Source organism: Monodon monoceros, unplaced genomic scaffold (genome assembly GCF_005190385.1).
Source record: "Monodon monoceros isolate NGI ecotype Baffin Bay Population unplaced genomic scaffold, NGI_Narwhal_1 Super_Scaffold_19, whole genome shotgun sequence".
Classification (NCBI taxonomy): domain Eukaryota; kingdom Metazoa; phylum Chordata; class Mammalia; order Artiodactyla; family Monodontidae; genus Monodon; species Monodon monoceros.
Window position 1 is genome coordinate 49,976,538 of NW_021703775.1, and position 18,456 is coordinate 49,994,993.

The 18,456-nt window shown below is 56.5% G+C and overlaps 1 protein-coding gene across 2 annotated transcripts in view; it reads right to left on the reverse strand.

Moving 5' to 3' along the window:
• Positions 1 to 18,456, reverse strand: part of TTC7A (tetratricopeptide repeat domain 7A) — a 121,668-nt gene that overhangs the window by 35,092 nt on the left and 68,120 nt on the right. For both annotated transcript variants that reach the window (XM_029232615.1, XM_029232616.1), the window contains exons 11-15: positions 17,368 to 17,472; positions 8,649 to 8,766; positions 7,103 to 7,160; positions 5,843 to 5,915; positions 3,201 to 3,361 (exon numbers count right to left, since the gene is read on the reverse strand). In XM_029232615.1, the coding sequence (XP_029088448.1) occupies positions 3,201 to 3,361; positions 5,843 to 5,915; positions 7,103 to 7,160; positions 8,649 to 8,766; positions 17,368 to 17,472 (515 nt within the window). The remainder of the gene's footprint in view (positions 1 to 3,200; positions 3,362 to 5,842; positions 5,916 to 7,102; positions 7,161 to 8,648; positions 8,767 to 17,367; positions 17,473 to 18,456) is intronic.

Sequence of the window (18,456 nt, forward strand, 5' to 3'; positions counted from 1 at the left end):
GAGGAACTGACCTTTGGGGAAGAGTGTGCCGGTGCCAGTGATTATGTCTGGTTTAACACTTCCCTCCACCACATGGCCTGCAAGCTTACCCCATAGCTCCTGTCCTCATCAGGGGATGTGGCAGCCAAAAATGTTTCATGAACCTGGCAAAGTGATAAACTACGTTTGTGCTAATACCTTTGATTCCAGCCCCCTCGCTGGAGTGCTGGTATTTTAAGCGTCCCTTTGATCTACTCCAAGTCCCTAATAAGAACCATCCAATAAACACGCTGGGTTTAAGTCAGAGACATTAACAGAAGCCCCAGGACTCTGATCCCTTCTGCTCAGTGGAATGCACCACTAGAAATTTATCACATGCAACCTGAGAAAAAGGTGAGGCAGGCCAGGGAGAGATCAGAGGGGTACCCTCGAGGCCAACTTGGCCTTGGCTGGATTCAGTCACGGTCTGGCCCCAGCTAATGCCTAGTTCTCAGCTCAAACATTTTCCAAAACAGCCCAGGTTTCCTGGGGGAGATGCTGTGACCGGTTCCATTTGCTTACAAGTGGTGAGCTCTGGCTTGTCAAGAGGGCCATACAGCTCCTGCTCTGGGGAGAGCTCCCTAGCCCTCCGACACCCCTCCCCCCAGGACCTTCCAAGGCCCCCAGGACCTGGGCTGGGCTGGCCAGAAACCCAAGAGGGGTGGGAGGGGAAGGGAAGGGCAAACCAGTTTGCTCCTTTTCTGTCAGCTCAAGAGCCTGGGCTTTCAAAACCCGTCTGGCAGGCTGCCAGGTCTGGGGTGGGAGCAGTGACTGACAGGCTGGTTATTGGAAAGCTCCCATCATTAGCCCAGGAATGTTGTTTGGTTACTATGGCGACCTCCCCTACAAGCGGCCTGACTAAAGCACAAGGAATCTGTTACCTAAAACCAGCGCCCCACGGAGCCCATGGCTTCAGGGACCAAGCTTAACAGTGGCCTGTTCCCCGTGACCCTCCCGGCTGAGCCTCCCAATCCCAGGACTGGGGAAGGGACCAGCAAAGGCATCTCCAAGCTTGCTGTGGGGATCTCTTGCATTCTGAGGCCTGGCCTGGCTCGGAACCCAGGTGCAAATAGGGAGCCTGCTGCCCCCTTGAGGCCCCCGGCAAACTGGCCAGCAACGGCCAGGCCAGCACATGTGTCCAGGGCTCCGTCGGAAGCCCTCAGGATTTCAGGAAGCTGCTCGGGTGTCTGGTTCCCACCGTGCCAGGTTCCCACTGTCCCCGCAGGCCCATCAGTCTCTGCCTCACCACGTTTCTGCCTTTTTAAACTCAAGCTCCATTAACTAAAGGTCACCCCACAGCTTGGAAATCAAGATTCTCTTTGCTTTGCTTTCTAATCCCTGAATTCAGGAGGATTTTCAAGAGTCAACTCCACGAAAGCTGGGTTTTTCTCCTGGAGTCTTGAGTCTGCCCCCCAGGAACGGCAACCTCCTGTGCAGCTAAGGAGCCTGAACACCTTTTCACAGCTTCCCCTGCCCTCACGTGCAGGACGCCCTCCCCCACCTCCCGGCCCACTGAGGGCACTTGCCGCCCTCGGGTCCCAGGTCCCGGCCTTACACTGTGGACCATCTTCCAGACCCACCCCCACTGCTGCCCTTGAAACCAGTTGTAAATTGACTGTGAGATCTTTTCTTGTCCGAGTCTCACAATAGTCCTTGGAGGCAGGACAGATGTCAGTCTTTCAGCAGCTGAGAAGATGCAGGGGCAAGCTGCTGGAGGCACCACAGGTAAGTGACAGCCAGGGACCTGCTGTGGCTCCCACATGGCGACAAGCGCAAGAGGAAAGGGGTCTATTCCACCCAGCGGCATCCCCCTGGGCCAGGCCTCCCAGACCCCTGACACCAGCCTGCCAGCCTCTCCTACACTAAGGCAGTCTCTGCAGAAAGGAAGAGCCTCTACAAGGTCTCAGCCACCTGGGACCAGCGAGGCACTGGGTGGCAGACCCAGACCACGGGCCTTTAAGTGCCTGCAATACAGACCTTGTTGAGGACACTGAGGTCAGGGCGAAGGAGGCTGACTTTTCTGTTTGGCTGCAGTGATATTTACTGGATCCGGGGTTTAATTAACTGCCGTGGCAACAGCGGGAGCCACACGCAGCTTGTTCCCAATGCAGGGTGCAGCTGGAGAAGCAGGATGCACCTTCAGTTGAAGAGCAATGACATTCTTCAGTGATCCCTGACCAGTAATGGACTCAGCGACATTTCCTGCTAATCCAGGGGTCTCATCCATGGGGAAAAGTACGGACTTATTTGCAAAGAGCCACGGTCACACCCCAGGGTCACTCCACAGGGCTGCGTGGCAGGTGGATTTTCCACCCCCCACTCAACTCGTGCACTCAGATGGGAGACGCTGGCACGGGAGGCTCCTGCACTGGGCTGGGGGCACCGAGGGGCCAGCACGTGGGCCCCCTTCCCTGGCTTCCACAGGACAGCTCTGCTCCCATCTGTTCACAGTTTCCACCTGCATGCAAGATTTCACTCAGAAAAAGGACAGTGTCTGATGCCTGGCCCAGCCTCTTGTTTCTTCTGTGACATGCACTCTGACCCAGGGGCCGGGTGAGGCAACCCCTCCCCACCCTAGGATTCTAACCCTCTCGTCGTGACAGTTTCTGTTTCCACCGAAGCGTAACCGACAATAAACGCACACACACAGAGGCACACTCATACACACATATGTGCACACACATGGCTGGCAGCAGACCGCGCGTCAGACCCTGCCAGATAGGCATGAGGATGGAGCTTGGAAAAAAGCCAGGTAACTGCTACTGGAAGAGGAGGACCTTTGTCCTTCGTGTAGTTGTATAAAAGTAAAAAATAAACTTCTACACAGTAGGTCTTGCTGTATTATATTTGGGATTAGGTAACTAATCCCTTGTCCGCACAGGTTGTTTTATCTACGTGTAGTGTTCCCTAAGCGACCTGTCTTTTAAAGTGAACTGATTTCAGTTTTAATAATCTCTCAAATGCAGGATGGAGACCAAGAGCCAGGGCTGTCTCCCGAACACAAACAACAGGCTACGTGGAGCTGCCCTCACACCACACAGCAGGTGTGTGCCCTCTGCTCACACCTGGCCAGAACAGAATGCCAGAGCCAGGCTCCGCCCCCACAGGTCCCCGCCCCACCCTGACGCTCAGTGTGTGCACTGACCAGCCCGCCAGCCCAGCACTGTCCGCGGGGAACTCACTTGAAGTTCTCGGGATACTCCGTGATGGCCATGTTGATGACGTCCAGGGCATGCTGATAGTGTTTCTGGGCGGAGAAAAGGAGCGCCAGCAGGTGGAGGGCGTTGGCGTCATCCTTGCACACTTTCAGGGCCTCCTGCAGCTGCTCCATGGCGCTGGAGATCTGCCGGAGAAAGGTACCAGCTGAGTGACCTTCCCCAAGGCCCACACCTCACCCGGACTCTGGGGCCAGGTGCCAGCCAACAAGGGTGCAGCAGACTCAATGAGACCCCAGGCACTGTGGGGCAGGCAGGGGCTCTGATGAGAAAACACCCCCCCAAATCACATGGCCAGGAGGGATCTGCTGTCCAAAGTCAGGCCCTGGAAGCTAGCACTGTGCCCACGCAAGAGGGAAAAGAGGAGCAGGTTCACAGTGTACCACGAAGGATCGGCCGGGAAGCACCAACTAAACCGGAGGAGTGGGGCTGTGAGGAGAGGCCACCTGGACCACTAGCTACAGAACTCTTCTCCGAACCTGTTCACGCAGTGCTGGGGGCTGACAGATAAATGCTGCCTCCTACTCAGAGGCTCACAGTGGCAAGAGCTTAGGCTCTGGGGTCAGATGGGGGCATGGATCCCAGCCCTGCCACTTCCTAGCTGGCGCCTAGGGCAGGGGACTTCGCCTGTCTGAGCTGCAGTCCTTACGCTGCAAAATGAGGATAACGGTCATACCTATGACAGTGGCTGAGAGGGTGAGACGACGTAGGAAAAATGTCCTGTTGAGTGTCGAACACGTTTGAAAATGTGAGTTTCCCTCTACAAGCCCCCAAAGGCCAGGCAGCTAACGAACAGGTAAGATCCTTTCTTCCAGTCCTGAGGGACGTGTTCTCTCAGGTGCTCAGGCCTGGTAGTTGTGTCAGCTCCTGTGGCTCTATCCACACCAGGACCCCGTCCTCCCAGGAACCTCGGGAGCCCTTTTCAGAAAGTCTTGTTCTTCACCAAACCTCAGACCCCGGTCTCCAATGCTCCTTGAGGGGCCTACAGGACACAGGTCAGCTGGGGCTCTGGTCCCTGGCGTGCCTGGTACCCGCCCGGTCTCCACCCGGCCTCTGCACAGGCTGCGGGCATACTGCCAGGCCCAGAGTCCTCCCACAGGGACCTCCCTTTGTGGAAAGGTCATGGAAAGTAAAGGAGGAAGCTAAGGTCAGTGTGGCCCCTGGCTTGGCTTGCCCGTGCCTCCCCAAGGCTGCTCCTGCCCCGTTATTCTGGGCTGGGTGTCCAAATCCTCGGCCCTCACTACTTGAGCAGCCATGCATGCTCTGGGCAGGATGGGCCAGAGGAGCTCAGAGACTCAGGCAGGCAGGACTAGCTTAGAGTTCGTTCAGGGACCCTTCAACCCCCTGAGGTTACCAAGATCTGGGTGCCCAAGGACAACGGGTAACAGGCTCCACTGGCCTGGCCCAGCCATCTCTCTGGGAGGACACACGCCATTCATCAGAGGCGGCTGAATACTTAAAGATATTAAAAAATGCATCACCGAAGGTTCATCAGGAACTTGATTGGCAAGGAAAGCACCGGTTCTTTTACAGAGGGCTAAAAATAAACTGGTCTCGGGTATCTTTGCGTCCACGCTCCTGGGAGCAGCAGAGCAGACTCATGTTTCTGGAGAGAGCAGCAGAGAGGGACAAGGTGCCTCCCCCAGGACCTGGAAGTCAGGAGCCAGGGGCACAGTGGGAGAGGGGCTGGAAACACAGCTCCCCGAAGATGAGACCAGGGGCTAGAAGTTGAAATCGACCAGTAAAACCAACCACCAGGCCGGTGGACAAGGCTCCAAGTGCCCAGTCTCCAAATGGGACAGGGGGACAGGATGCTTAGAGCCCCATGGGGTTGCTTCACTGGGTCAGGGTGGGCTCTGGAGCAGACATTGTGCTGGCCTGGCCAGTTCCCAGTTCCTGAGCTCAGGAGAGCTTCAGCGCCTCAGGTGTCAAAAGGGGCCACCGGCGCCCTCATCAGACGCAGGGCTCGCCCAGGCCAGTGGGGGTACGGCAGCACCCTCGGCAGCCAGGCTGCCTGTCGCCTGACCACGAGCAGATGGGGGCTCTGTGGACTCCTCTCCAACAGTCTGCAGCCCAGCCCGAGTGGCCCAGCGTCCACGCTCAAGGAAGGTGGGTCGGCCTGGAGAGCCATGCAAGTCGAAGGTGGTTGGCGGACAGCAGGCCCCCGTCAGGCCCCAGAGGCCGAGCCTGCCGGTGGCGTCCACAGGGTCAGAGGAAAGCTCTGGGTCACACAGAAACAGCTCCACGTGCCAATCACTCTACTCCAGACCCCTGGGGAAAGCTCAACAGAAGGTGAGGACACAGCAAATGTTTACTGTGCTCACCTGGCAACTTCTCAGGAGACGGACACACTGCAGGAGGAGTGAGGGCAGAGAATAACCCCTTCCTGTGCGCCCACCGTGGGCCAGGGGCTTTACCACATTAGCTGACTTAATCCTTACTAGGGGCCTCTGAGGTGGAGTATGAAGGTACTGACATAGCAGACAAGGAAACAGAGGCTCAGAGAGGTCAAGTCACTTGCAAAGGGTCACACAGCCGATAAAGGCAGTGGAGCCAGGAGAAGATCAGCAGCCCCCAGAGACCTGGGTGTTAGAATTGTGAGGACTCACCTGGCGGACGAGGGCCAGCTGCAGGGAGACATAGAGGATGACCTGGGGGTCACCGGGCGCCAGCTGCTGGGCTCTGTATGGGGCAAGGGAACAGCAAGTCAGCCATCAAGGTCGACAACCAGTGTGTCACGTGGGTCTCCAGCGTGCCCACCCCTGTGCTGGGTGCTGCAGGGCCAAATATTGGAGATTCTGCCTGGGCCCGCTTTGGAGGGTGCCCCGCGGGAGACCATGGCTGGGGCAGAAAGCCCACGGGCAGCCCAAGGCAGGGGCAGTGGGTGCCGAGAGAGCTGGCTCTGGCTGAGGTGGGGGCCGTCTGGGAGGACAGGACTGCTGGGTGGGGGAAGCCCTCTCCTCCGGGCAGCTGTTGACCCGGCTGTGGCCTGGTACAGAGCCTGGAGTCTGCCCTCTCCACCGCACGACAGAAGGGAACAGTTCCCGGAGGATGTGGGGCTGGGATGGCCTCTCTGGGCAAGAAGCGCTGGGAATGAAGAGCCAGCGGGGGAGGGAAGGCGATGTCCCCTGACCCTGGGAGTTCAGAGGGGGTTTGCCAGGATGGGCCTCTCCTTCCTCCCTGGGCTTGAGAACAGCCTGCCCCAGAGGGGAGTTCCCAGGAAGCTGGCATAAGGAGTCCAGAACAGGCCCCTACCCAGCAGCTGCCATCCGTGCTCTGAGGGAGAAAGACACACAGGGCTCATGGGGAAGAGCCCTGCGATGGGCCAGAGGAAGGAAGCGGAGGGATGCTCAGGTGGGTCCCCGGGCTGTGGTGGAGAGGGGGCTCAGCCAGGATGGGCCTGGAGAGGGAGGAAGGGCTGCTGCTGGGGGAGGGGCTTCTCTGCCGCCCCCTCCCTCCCTTCCTCCCTCCTGGACTCTGGGCTCCCAGGAAATCTCTGTGAGGACTTGGGGTAGGGCTCCTCACAGCCCTCAGGTTGCAGAGGGGCTGGGAGGAGGCAAACACTCTTTCTGAGTCCCTGCTATACTTGTAGGTCACTGTGCAAGGTGCTTTCCTGCTATAGCTCACGTCCCCTGAGCTCAGGGGGACGGGAGCTGAGCCTGGGGGGAGCTCTACTCGTGTGGAAGGGCTCAACCCGCCCACCCAACCCCAAAGGCCTGTCCCTGCTTCCTGTGTGAGCTCTCAGAGCCTCAGTTAGCTGGTCAACAACATGGGGACAGAAACCTTTACTCTGTCTACACCAGAAGGTCTCCTAAGAGAACATGAGAACGAGCCACCTCGAGCAACGCTGCCAGTCGGGCCTCCCTCACCTCTCCAGCGTCTGCAGTGCTTTCCGGTGCAATTCATCTTGCTTGGATTTCAGAGTCGCTGCAGGAGACAGGATGGAGACAAAGCCATGAGGGGGTGCTGGAGTGGGGCCAACCCAGCTCTGTCCCACCCAGGGCACAGAGCTCTGCAGGGAGAGGCCCCACCGGGACCCCGTCTGGCAAATGCTCGCACTCAAGCAGCTCCGGAGTGGTGCCACCCTCTGCCCTGGTTACTGGGGGAAGGGGGGCAGGTGTCGCCCTGGTCCTAGCCTCCTGGCATGATTCTTGACACAACAGATCCTTGTACTCCTTTGCCTTCCTTGCCACCTGGGCCACACTAACCCTTCCAAAGGCCCAAGCCTCTAGGGAAAAGTTACCACCTCTGTCCTGGCCACATGCCTCCCTGGGCTTCCTTCCTGACGAGACTTCTTCTTTTCTAACCATTTCAACAAATTTCAAGTGGACGATTCCATGGCATTAAGTACATTCGCCATGTCGTGCCACCATCACCACCATCTGTCTCCAGATCTTTCTTATCGTCCCTAACAGACTGTCTGTACCCACTGAACACTAACTCCCCTCCCACTAGGCCACCAGAAACCTCTATTATACTTTCCCCATGAGGCTTCTTGATTTAACCCAAACTGGGCACCTTTCTGGTAAATTAAATCACCTTTAAATAGGGTAGCACAGGCATTCGAAGGCTTAGCAGCCCACGGAACCCCTGGGAAGCTTTAAAATGACTGTTGTCAGGCTCCAACCAGACCAGGTCAAGATGCTGCTGGCATGGGTGGATGTCAGGGGTTCCCAGCTTATAAAGCAGCCCTGCTTCTAGAGGATTAAAGGCACATGGAGGGTCTCTGGACTCTGACTGAGGGACTGATGACTCCCTCACTTGACCAGTGTGGAGGGATCCCAGGGTTCCTTATCAGAGCCTCACCGATACCTTGAAGACACAGTGACTACTGTCACTCAAGAACAAGCAGCTGGCACGGCACCAGGATCTCACCCCTCTTCCTGCCCTCGTCTTGCCAGTGCCAGCTGTTCTTACCTCTCGTTGTGCGGGGCCTCTGAAGCCTGCTCCCAGGGGCACTGCCTGAATAGGCAGTGTGGGTTGGAGCTGATTACTATTCCGGGTTTGGTCTGGGTGGGGGCCTATCACTCCCTTTCCCTCAAGCTGCAAGGATACAGAAGTAGGTGGCTGCCGATCCCTGGGGGAACACACGGCTGAGCTGGCGGGCTTGGGGACGGAACACCAGACTCCAGGCGGCAAACCCACGCACCAAGCACAAGTATTCAGTAAACACCTGCTGCGTACCCAGCTCTATGCCATGCACTGGGGGGATTTAAAAGACCCCAGAAGATGACAGTGGTGCTGACGATAAAGGTGAACCAGAAAGAAGACACTGTGCGGGCAAGGGCTGGTGGCGCATCACAGACGGCAAGCGCCACAGGAGTTCCAGGGGCAGCGGTCAGCGTGGGCTGTGCCGGGGGGCAATTAGGAGGCCTGAGTCACCCCGAGCAGAGGCTCCTAGGCCCCAGCACTCACCGTCGGTGGCCTGCAGGCTGTAGGTGAGACCCAGTGCCAGGTAGCCCTTGGAGAGGAACTCCCCGGCTTCCTCTCCGAGCTGGATCACCATCATGGCGAAGTGCTGCGCCTCCTTCAGCTGCAAAGAGAGGCGCAGGTCACCGTGGAGGGCCGCCATTCATAGTCGCCAGCCCGGGACCCTCAGAACTGCAATTCCTTGCGCCCGACCACAAAGGCCAGGCGCCTTCCTGAGGCCACACAGTCACTGAATGGAAGGAGAGCTGTTTCTTCCACAAGCACCAACCTGGACCTTTTCCCCCACCCAGAGGCCTTGTGCTCAAGATCACGGGATGCCACCTCTCACAGGGAAAGCTTCCCTTGCTCCAAGGATCCCAGCTCCCCGACAGCTGCTCTGCTGAGAGCCTGGACCCAGAAGCAGGCCAGTCTGTGCCAGCTCCTTTCCTCACTCTGCCCGTGTCCGTCCCTGCCCCGCTCGGCAGAGACAGGGAAGCGGGAGCCGGGGGCAGGCAGGGCTCGGGGACTGGGCCTCCGGGACACCGCCAACCCTGCAGAGCGGGCAGGCCACCACACTGGCTCCGGCTGTGGGCTTGCTCCCTGACACCGGGAGCTCTAACTTTTCAGGCCTGGGGTTGTGTTTGTCCTGAGAGCAGGAGGGACTGTTCCAGTTGGAAAGGGACCAACTGGCTCAGGTCACGTGTGCACACATCACACACAACATGTGACACGGAGACAGGGGCACGCAGGCAGCCCTCTGGGGCACCCACGGCAGGCAGGCCTGTTGGGAGGCAGGGAACAGCTGGGGGCCTCAGCTGTGCCCACTCAGGGCCCACAGGCCTCCCAGAGGTCCCCTCCCTCCTACCCACCCAGGAATGTCATCTGCCCGTGTGCCTGCTGTAGCAGTGTCACCAAGAACAACTGGTACCGCCCTCACCAAGGGGCTGAATGATTCATACCCACAGCCCCACTGCTGCCCAGGTGTCAGGGCTCCCTTGTGTGGAACATCTCCCCTCCCCCATCCGGAGGGGCCCAGAAAGTGAAGCTGGGTTCTGGCACCCCAGCCAGTGAGCCCGCACTCTGCTCCCGTCCCTGCTCAGGCGCACCCCACCCAGCAGGAGAGGGACAGTTCTGTGCATCTTGTGGCCTGACCACTGGCCACAGCTTGGGACACTGGTGGACTCTCCCTCCTTGGAGTATGAGGGGACCCTGAGATAGAGGCCATTAGCCGTGCGGAGGCGAGTTGGGCTGAGTTCACCATCTGGGCACAGCCATGGTGCGCTATGTGCAGGAAAAAGGCTGATGGAGCAGAGAACCCACTGAACAGAGGGGATAAAAAACCTCAAACTACGAGAGGCAGAGCAGGTGAGGTGACAGCCCAGAGGGAGATGGTGGAAGGGGGGCTGGATCCCAGCGGCCTGGCCACCATCCCTGACAAATGGCGACAATGGCAGCTCTCTACCCCGCTGTGGTAGAGCTCAAGCTGCCGGCCTGGGTAGTGGGCCACCTCCAGGTTGGTGGGCTGGTCACCGAAAGGACATGGGTGTCTGGGGAGCTGGGCCTGTAACACCATCAGGCCTGAGGACTTGCGCTTCGGGGGAGGCAGCAGCTCAGTAAACCCCACAGCTGCCTGCTGCCCAGTGTCCGCTGGCCGGGTGGACCCAAGTCTGTAGATGCGGAAATCTGTCCCCTGGAGCACGTGGCCCAGCAGGACTCGGGAGAGCCGCGGGGCCCTGAAGTCGGAGCCAGGCTGAGTGAAAAGCACAGGACAAGCCTCGCGACACAGGCTCGGCCCGACAGACGCGGGGCCTTGAGCAAGTCACTTCAGTTCTACGTCCCAGAGGGCCTTATCTGCAAAATGGGGAGCTGGACCCCCTCCCACAATGTAACTACTCCTCCCTACAAACCTCCACTGAGGCTTCTGCGGCACCAGGCTCTATGCTGGGCCTGGCTGGGGAGGCCCAATGACACAGGGGCAGGATGCCTGGATGAGCACGCATGGAATCCCTAAGGAGGGAGAGACCCCACAGGACAAGGTGGCTCTTAATTAAGGCTCCACTATATGGTGCTGGCCTGGGGCCATGGGAGCTCCCCAAGAGCAGGCAACCTCCTGGCTGGGGTTGTCCAAGGAGGCCTCGCGGCAGGGGGCGGGCAGGAGGCACCAAGGGAAGGGTAGGTGAGCAACAGCATCTTGCCTCCTTGTTAATATCCCTACTGCTGGTGCAGCTGGTCTCCCACACTGTCTTTAGGCATCATTATGCCCCATTCAAACAGGGGCGAGCTTTTTCATAAACCACCAAGTACGCATTATAAACAGAATTCAGAAACCTCCTGCACTCCACGTGTGTGCACTCTTCTCATGGCCATGTCCTTCCTCAGCAAATGCCAGCTTCTATCTCCGGCAGCCCAGGCACAGAGGGTGCCAGGAACAACGCTCGGCAATTATTGGCAAACAGGGAAAAATTACTCTCCAGTTTATATATATCATATCCTGGATTAACAAAGCTCACCATCCTTTAGCTTTAAAAAGTGACAACGTATCCTTAGCTTGTCCAACTTGTGGTCCCCTCTGACCCCAGGTGAGTAGCTGTCCTGGGCCAGTACTTGCCAGCCTTGCCCACATAGGTTAAAATGGTCTTTAAGTGTGGTGTCACCATCTGTCTCAAGTCAAACCCACAAGGCTTCAATGGACCATTTTCTTACATGGCCGACACCATTCTGATTTCTCTTACCTGCCACAAAACAGTTTTTTGCATGTGGAGTCCATGGGATTATGAACAAAAAGAAGTATCATCAATTCTCTTAAATGTGACAATATACAATATGATACCATACAGTATTAATAGATTTATACATGGATGCTCTAACTAGCTAGCAAAAGGGAAAAAGTCACATCAGAAATCAACAAAAAACGCCAATATGTATGTATTTCAAATATAAAATATATATTAAAAATATATATACATAATGCACAACTCCTGTTCATCTAAGACAGCAGGGGGAATCCTAAAGCCCTTGAAAATATGGCTTTGCCACCTTTGTTCTGAAGTATGATAATCCCACCTAAATCCAGAGTCAGCACCATGCCCACGGGTAAATTTTCCAGAGAGCAGGACGGCCTAGCAGCTTAGAGCACAAGCTCTGGGGCCAGGCTTCCTGGGCTCAAATCCTGGCGTGGCTATTTACTGTGTGACCTTGGGCAAGTCACTTCACTTTGCTGTGCCTCCGTTCCCTCTTCTGTAAAATGAGGATAACGGGCGTGTGTCTCACAGGGTTGCGGGGAGGACTGAATGAGATAAAGACACAATGAATGCTCAGAACGGTGCTTGAATAAACATAAACTACTACTATTATTATTGGTTGTGATTTTAGATCTATAGTTAATCTTCCAGAATTTTTTTTAACTCTCAGCCTAATGCGTGTGGCGAGTGCCATCTGAATAGAGTCGCTGTCGCCTAAAGCTACATGAGCTCACTGACAAATTAGGAAGTGGCATCAGAGACCCTCCTGGAATCCAGAGAGGGGGCACCACTGTCTGCCTTTTGTCTCTGGCCTGACCCTTCGTCTCAGATAAGGAGCAACTCTACACAAGGACAGCGGGGTCTCCCTGTGCAGTCAGCTGCACCAGGTCGGTCAACCTCTCTGTCCCGTGGTCTGGGACACACATACGTGTAACCACCCACCTACCCTGTCACAATACTCACCTCTGCTGTGGGTAATACGCTCGGATATTTTCTATGCTATTCTGTGATTGTCTATTTCTTTTTTGAAAAAGTTCTATTTCACAGTCCACTAATGGGTCTCAACCTACAGTGTGAAAAGTAAATTCCTGATTGATCCACCCAGCGCCTGCCCATCTACAACCACCCAGCCGTCTAGCACCTCACCTGCCCTTTCCAATCTCCACATACTTCCTCCTGTGGCCTCCAAAGTTAACAGCTAATGGCTCTGGAGTTGTGCCGCTGCTTCTGCAAGATTTGCTCGGGTTACAGCACTGGGACCTCCTTGCTCATCAAAATACTTGCAGGGTGAGGGGTTTCCAAAGCTTTCAACCATTCTCCTCCTACACTGCTTTTTAACACCTCCTTTCCTGTGGAGGCCATGTAACTTCGTCACAAAACCCAGGTGGAGATCCTCTCTCTCTTCCTCCCTTGCAATTCTAGAGCAGTTGGGTGCCCGCCTGGCGTGTCATAGCACGGCAGCCACTTGATGGAAGGGGTGTCTTACAGCTTAGGCTCTGAGGCACAGGGTGCTTAGGGGACCTATCCAAGGTCACCCGGCTGGTAAGTGAGAGAACTGAATTTCCAACCCAGGTCTTCTGAGTCTACGTTTGGATCTTTCTGAGCTGCTTGATTCACGGCTGCCCTCTGTGGGTCTTCATTTTTCTCCTCTCTGTCCCTTTGGGAAAAGGATGCATCGAAGGATGTAATGTTTTGACCCTTTGCTTTTGCTTTCTGTAAGTACGGAAAGCGTTCCCACGCCTTTCCAAGTTCCTGCATCTCTCCAGTTCTCCTCATTTGGTCCCCACACAGATAGGCTCCTGGCCTGTACACTCTGCTCCGGCTCAGGCTGCCCGGTTCATCTCGCCGTGGGCCAAAGAGCTTGTACCCCTGGAATCTTCACCTCTTCTTCCCTCCCTGGGAACCAGAGAAAGGTCATTTCTGAGCCCCCAGAGCTCTGCTTAAACAGCACCTCCAGTTTCTCCTTAGTTGCTTCCCATAGGATCCAGGACCTGTTGTTATCTGCTCTACTGAAAATGCACTTTTTTCTTCCTGGAAGGAACAGGTACGCTTCCTAATTTCCACAAGCTTGTGGCAGGAGAGCTGGCATTCTTTCTGGCCTCCTGAACACTTAATCCATCTTCCTGGCCCTCCCCATCCCTGAATCTCAAAAATGAAGGCAAAAACACAAAGGCACATCCTTCCTGAGAGTCTGCTACAGGGATGGCTGCCATTTACCAGGTACCTCCCACATGCTAAATAAGAGGGACACTGCTCAGCTCTGGTAGTCGGAGCCACCCTGTAACAGTGGATGTAACTGTTTCCAGGTTACTGATGACGCACAGAGAGGGTAAATGACTCACCCAAAGTCACACAGCTAGGAATCTGAACCCTATCCTCTCAGCCTCCAAAGCCTGCACTCTTTCCACCATCCCATCCCACCCCCTTAGGGGAAGAGGCCGAGGGGCAGCACCACAGACCTTTCCAAAGATGAGCATGGCCTGCTTTTCTATTCCACAACCTCCTCTCCTTCTGTGTGTGACACACAGGCACACCCCCATCTCCTATCCTCCTAGAAAGGTTCTAACTTTTTTAATTAAATGAATTTGAACTAATTGTGTTTGGAGGGATGTGAAAAAATATTTACAGCTCCCTTTTCTCCTGCCCCAAATAACTGGCTGGGGACACCGGCAAGATGCTGGTCATGCTGAGGCAGGGGGCTGCCCCACTGCTGTCACTGGGTCAGAGTCTGGGACGCCCTCCCCCACCGAGGCAAGCCTCAGGCTAAGCAGAGGGGCCAGTGCTCTCAAACCCAGGGCAGCCAGCATGGGCCCATGCCAGCACCTCTGCCCAGGCTCCTCCTCCTCACCCGCCCTCACCCAAGGGCAACCTTGATCTCAGACCCAGACCCAGTCTGGAGCATCCTACACTGGCTCTGGGCATAAGGACAGGACACGGGGACAGCAGGTGCTCCACCTCTGGGCACACGGCCACCTGGTCCGCTTTCACCCAGCACAACTCGTTTTTCCAGTGTCCCAGTTTAAGCCTCCCTTCCTGCAACCCGGGCCAAACTGTTTATCCCCAGATCTCGGGCCCCAGCTCATGGGGCTTGGCTGGGCAATGGCTGGGCCTGCTGGGGGCTGAGGTGAGCCAGGACAGCTGTGAAGGCAGGAGGCGGAGGTGGCATGGGTCGCCTTGCAGGATCTGTGCCCCGTTATAAAGCACCAGCACCCCTCTGCCCGCCCGTCAGACCCATTCTTCCTGCTCTCGGCCCTGAGGACAGAGAGTGCTGGGCTGCCCCTCTCTTGGTCTCCTCGGAGAACAGGCTGCCCCAGGCCACCTACAGCCTGCTCTCAGCCCAGCGCCAACCCAAGGAGCCAGGGAGAACCGTGAGCCAGATGTAGACTTCCCACACCTGTCCCTCGTGGACTGCTGAAGCAGGTGTTATTCTGTATTTCTCAACACGTACTATGTGCAGGGTTCTTTGTGGGAGAGAAGGGCTGAGGGTGTGAGAAACAGTAAGTGAAGAAGCTCCCCGTTTAGACAGAAAGGCAAGTACCAAACAAGGCAGAATTCCTCGACAAGTGATTGTGCTCACTGGCAAGTAGGATCCATCCAGTAAGCACTAGGCATTAACTCTGGGCTAGGGTTTCAAGAAAGAAGAGAGTGAGTTCCTGCCTTCAAGAAACACACATGCAGCAAAAAATGCAATGCCTTGTGCTAAGTGTCCAAGGCAGGTAGGGAGGCACAGAAGGTTTTGTTCAGGGCAGGGAAGGCTGCCTGGAGCCCAGCCCCAGCCCTCCAGCAGGACCACGCTCTAGCCTGTGCCCGAGTTAAACCCTGGCTCAAACCAGCCCCCAAACCCAAATAAACTTCTCCGGTGAGGTTAAACAACTCACCCTCCTCCCCAATTCTGAGGTCCAGTCTGCATGTTTAAGTTTCCTTTTGGGCTTTTCTATTTACGTTGTCATTGATTACTTCGCTCCTAGCTCATCTGTTTTCAATTTGGACTGATTGGATCCTAATTTTATTACCATGTAATCTGAATGCACATAATCACTGTAATTATGCTGCTGAGGGAAACAGCTCCTCCGCTGCCGAAAGACCTACATTTAGGGTTTCCCAGCAAGGGCGGCCATTGGCTGGGTGGACCCACAGCCGACTCAGAGCTGGCAGCCCTTGGGAGCACAGATGCCCTCCCCGCCCCACTCCTGGCAAGGCGGGTATCTGGGCTTCATCCCAGGGATGCACCTGAGGCCCCTCTCAGGAGCCCTGGGAACACACAGGGGTGTGAGCCACGGGTCAGCGAGCCCACCCTCTGCATCCTCCGGCTCACGCCACCCACTGCCGCAATGCGCTCAGACTGGGTCCCCACTCTGCCGGCACCCACATCTCAATGGCACCCTACCCTCTGGGGTGTAAGACGCTAACAGTCTCCCTAAAACACTTGGGGGACGAGTTTCCCCACTAATCATGCGGCTGAGGAAAGCAAGCTGTGATGGAAGGGCCCGCCACTGGCCCACCTCGAAGCCCAGTCCATGGCCTCCTCCTCCTGGAAGCCTCCCTGACCTGTCCAGCCCTCTCCATACTTTATGTCATTTATGCCACATATGAGGAACAGTGAAACTCTTACCCACCTCATCACGAAGCCTCTTCCAAATGCCTAGAGCCTATTATAGATCAGTCTTATAGAAAAACATCATAAAGCCTGGGGCCAAAAGCAATGCTCTTCCCTCCCCCATCATCCACAGTCGTTTGGGGCCAAGGCAGGGCCATGTGTGCATATCATACATGGGGACCTGAGGACCAGGGAACAGAGGGAAAGGTGCCGCTTCCTCCCCCCTCCACCAATCGTGCGAAGGAGTCCGTCCCTGCAGCACAGGTGGGATGAGGCCCGCTGGGCAGTGAGGCAGGGACCCCTCGGAGAGGGTCCTCAGGATACCTGGCAGAGTCTCCCTTCCCAGGACTGGAGGAGTTGGAGAGGCTGCTAATTCTGAAGTGCCTGCTGCAGGCATCTGGAGCCTGGCCCCTTTGCCTTGGAACAAGCTGGGCACCTGACAGCGAGGGTAGGCTGGGGTGTCACGACATCAGGAAGGGGAGGACCATGTATGGGAGAAGCTCCCCCTTTGGGAGATGCTGGGCCAATGAAGGAACTGGGCTTATTTAGCCTGAAGAGAGGAGATGTGGGTGGGGCTGACAGCCAACACATGGGAGAGATGCTGCACACTGTTCCATGTCACTCGAGAGGGTGGAAATAGGACCTCCCCTGACACCAGGAGGCTGATGTGGACCTGAGGAAGCCTTGAGTGTAGGCAAGGGAGCTCCCAGCGAGAGGAGACAGCCGTGCAGAGGCCCCGCCGCTAGACCCTCCAGGCTGGGAGCAGCAGCTGGAAGCCTGGCGGAGGGAGCACCAAGGCGAGGCCTGGGACTCTGGGTTCCTGGCCCAGGGCTCTTTGCTCACTCCCCCTGCTAACCTCCTCGAGGTAAAGTGCTGCTGGGCAGAGGGCACACGTTGAGCTCATCTTTAGTTCAGCCACCTCAGCAGAGTGGTAAGCAGGGAGCTGAGCACAAGGCAGGGACCAGGGGGCTGGAGCCCAGAGGAAGGAGGGGGCTGACAGAGAGGCCACCTTCCCACTGGCCCGGAGCTGGTTCTGACTCCAAATGGTGTGTTGGCCCAGGTAACTCCAAGGTCCTGCCCACTGCCCCTGCTGCTGGGCAGGCGGGGGGCACCCCAGCTTTTGACTCCACATTTGGCTCCCTGGAGACATTCAAGGCTGAACCACAAACCTGACACCATCCTGAGTTGGGGATGGAGGCTGGAGTTTTCTCAGAAGCCATGCTCCACCCCCCTCTCCCCTCCAGCCCTGCCCGCCTCGAAGCTCCCCATGCTCCCCCACCCCTTACACACACAGCGAGGTACGCACACGATCACCTGGTGCCCACCTGCCACCATCCTCCCACAGGAAGCCGCCAGGACCTGGGCCCTGACCCCGTAGCTCACTCACCCAGTGCAGGGACCCTATGCAGAGCTTGGCGGCCATCAGGGGCACCGTGGGGTCCGAGGGCCGCAGCTTCACGCACTCCCGCAGCAGCGACACAGCATAGGATGACTGCAGGAGAAAGGGTGGGCAACACAGTCACTCACAGCCCTGCGCTGCGGCAGGCTGGGTGCCTCATGCCCACAGTGGGGGCAGCTCCCAAACAGCCAGCCCCGGCTCTGCGCCCCGTTCCTCCCGAGCCAGGAAGAGGCCCAGCGGGAGGAGCCCAGGCGGTGGTGGCAGGCAAGTCCCCCCGGCCCCCCCCCCGCCGGGTCTCAGTTTCCTCATCTGGAGAATGAAGGCTGTGACCCTTGCCCAGAAGTGATGTGATAAGAGCTAAGGTGACAACAGAGGGAAGCTCTTCAAAAGGAATTCAAATGTGAACCACAGAAATTTTAGAGGTAGAAGGAATTCTCTCAGACCCCTGAGTTCAACACCCTCAGTTTATAGGTGGCAAGATGAGGATAAGCCCACATGGGGACTGGAGGCGGGACCAGTGGTGGGGAGTGCGGGGAGCATAAAGGCCGGCAGAGAAGCAGCAGGAGAGAAATCGTGGGGATGGGGCCACACTAGACGTGCTGAGGATGGCCAAGTGCGGAAGGTCTGCAAAACCCAGCCCACGGGCCAAATCTGGCCCTCTGCCTGCTTTTGTAAATAAAGTTTTATTGGAACTTGGCCACGTCCATTCATGTGGATACTGCCTATGGCTGCTTTTGTGAGGCAAAGACAGAGTGGAGTAGTTCCCACAGAGACTGTTTGGCCCGCAGAGTCAAAAATGTTTACTCTCTGACGCTTTACAGAAAGTGTGCTGACCCCTGTTCTAACTGCTTTATAAATATGAAGTCATTTGCTTTTCACAGCTCTATGAGGTAGGTAGCTATGTCCCTATTTACAGATGAGGAAACTGAAATGCACAGACGTTAAATAGTGTGTCTGAAGCCACACTGCCCCTAAGTGGCTGAGATGGGGTTTGAGCAGTCTGGCTGTAAGCTTGTAACCACTGCCCTAAACACACACACACACACACACACACACACACACACACACACACACACA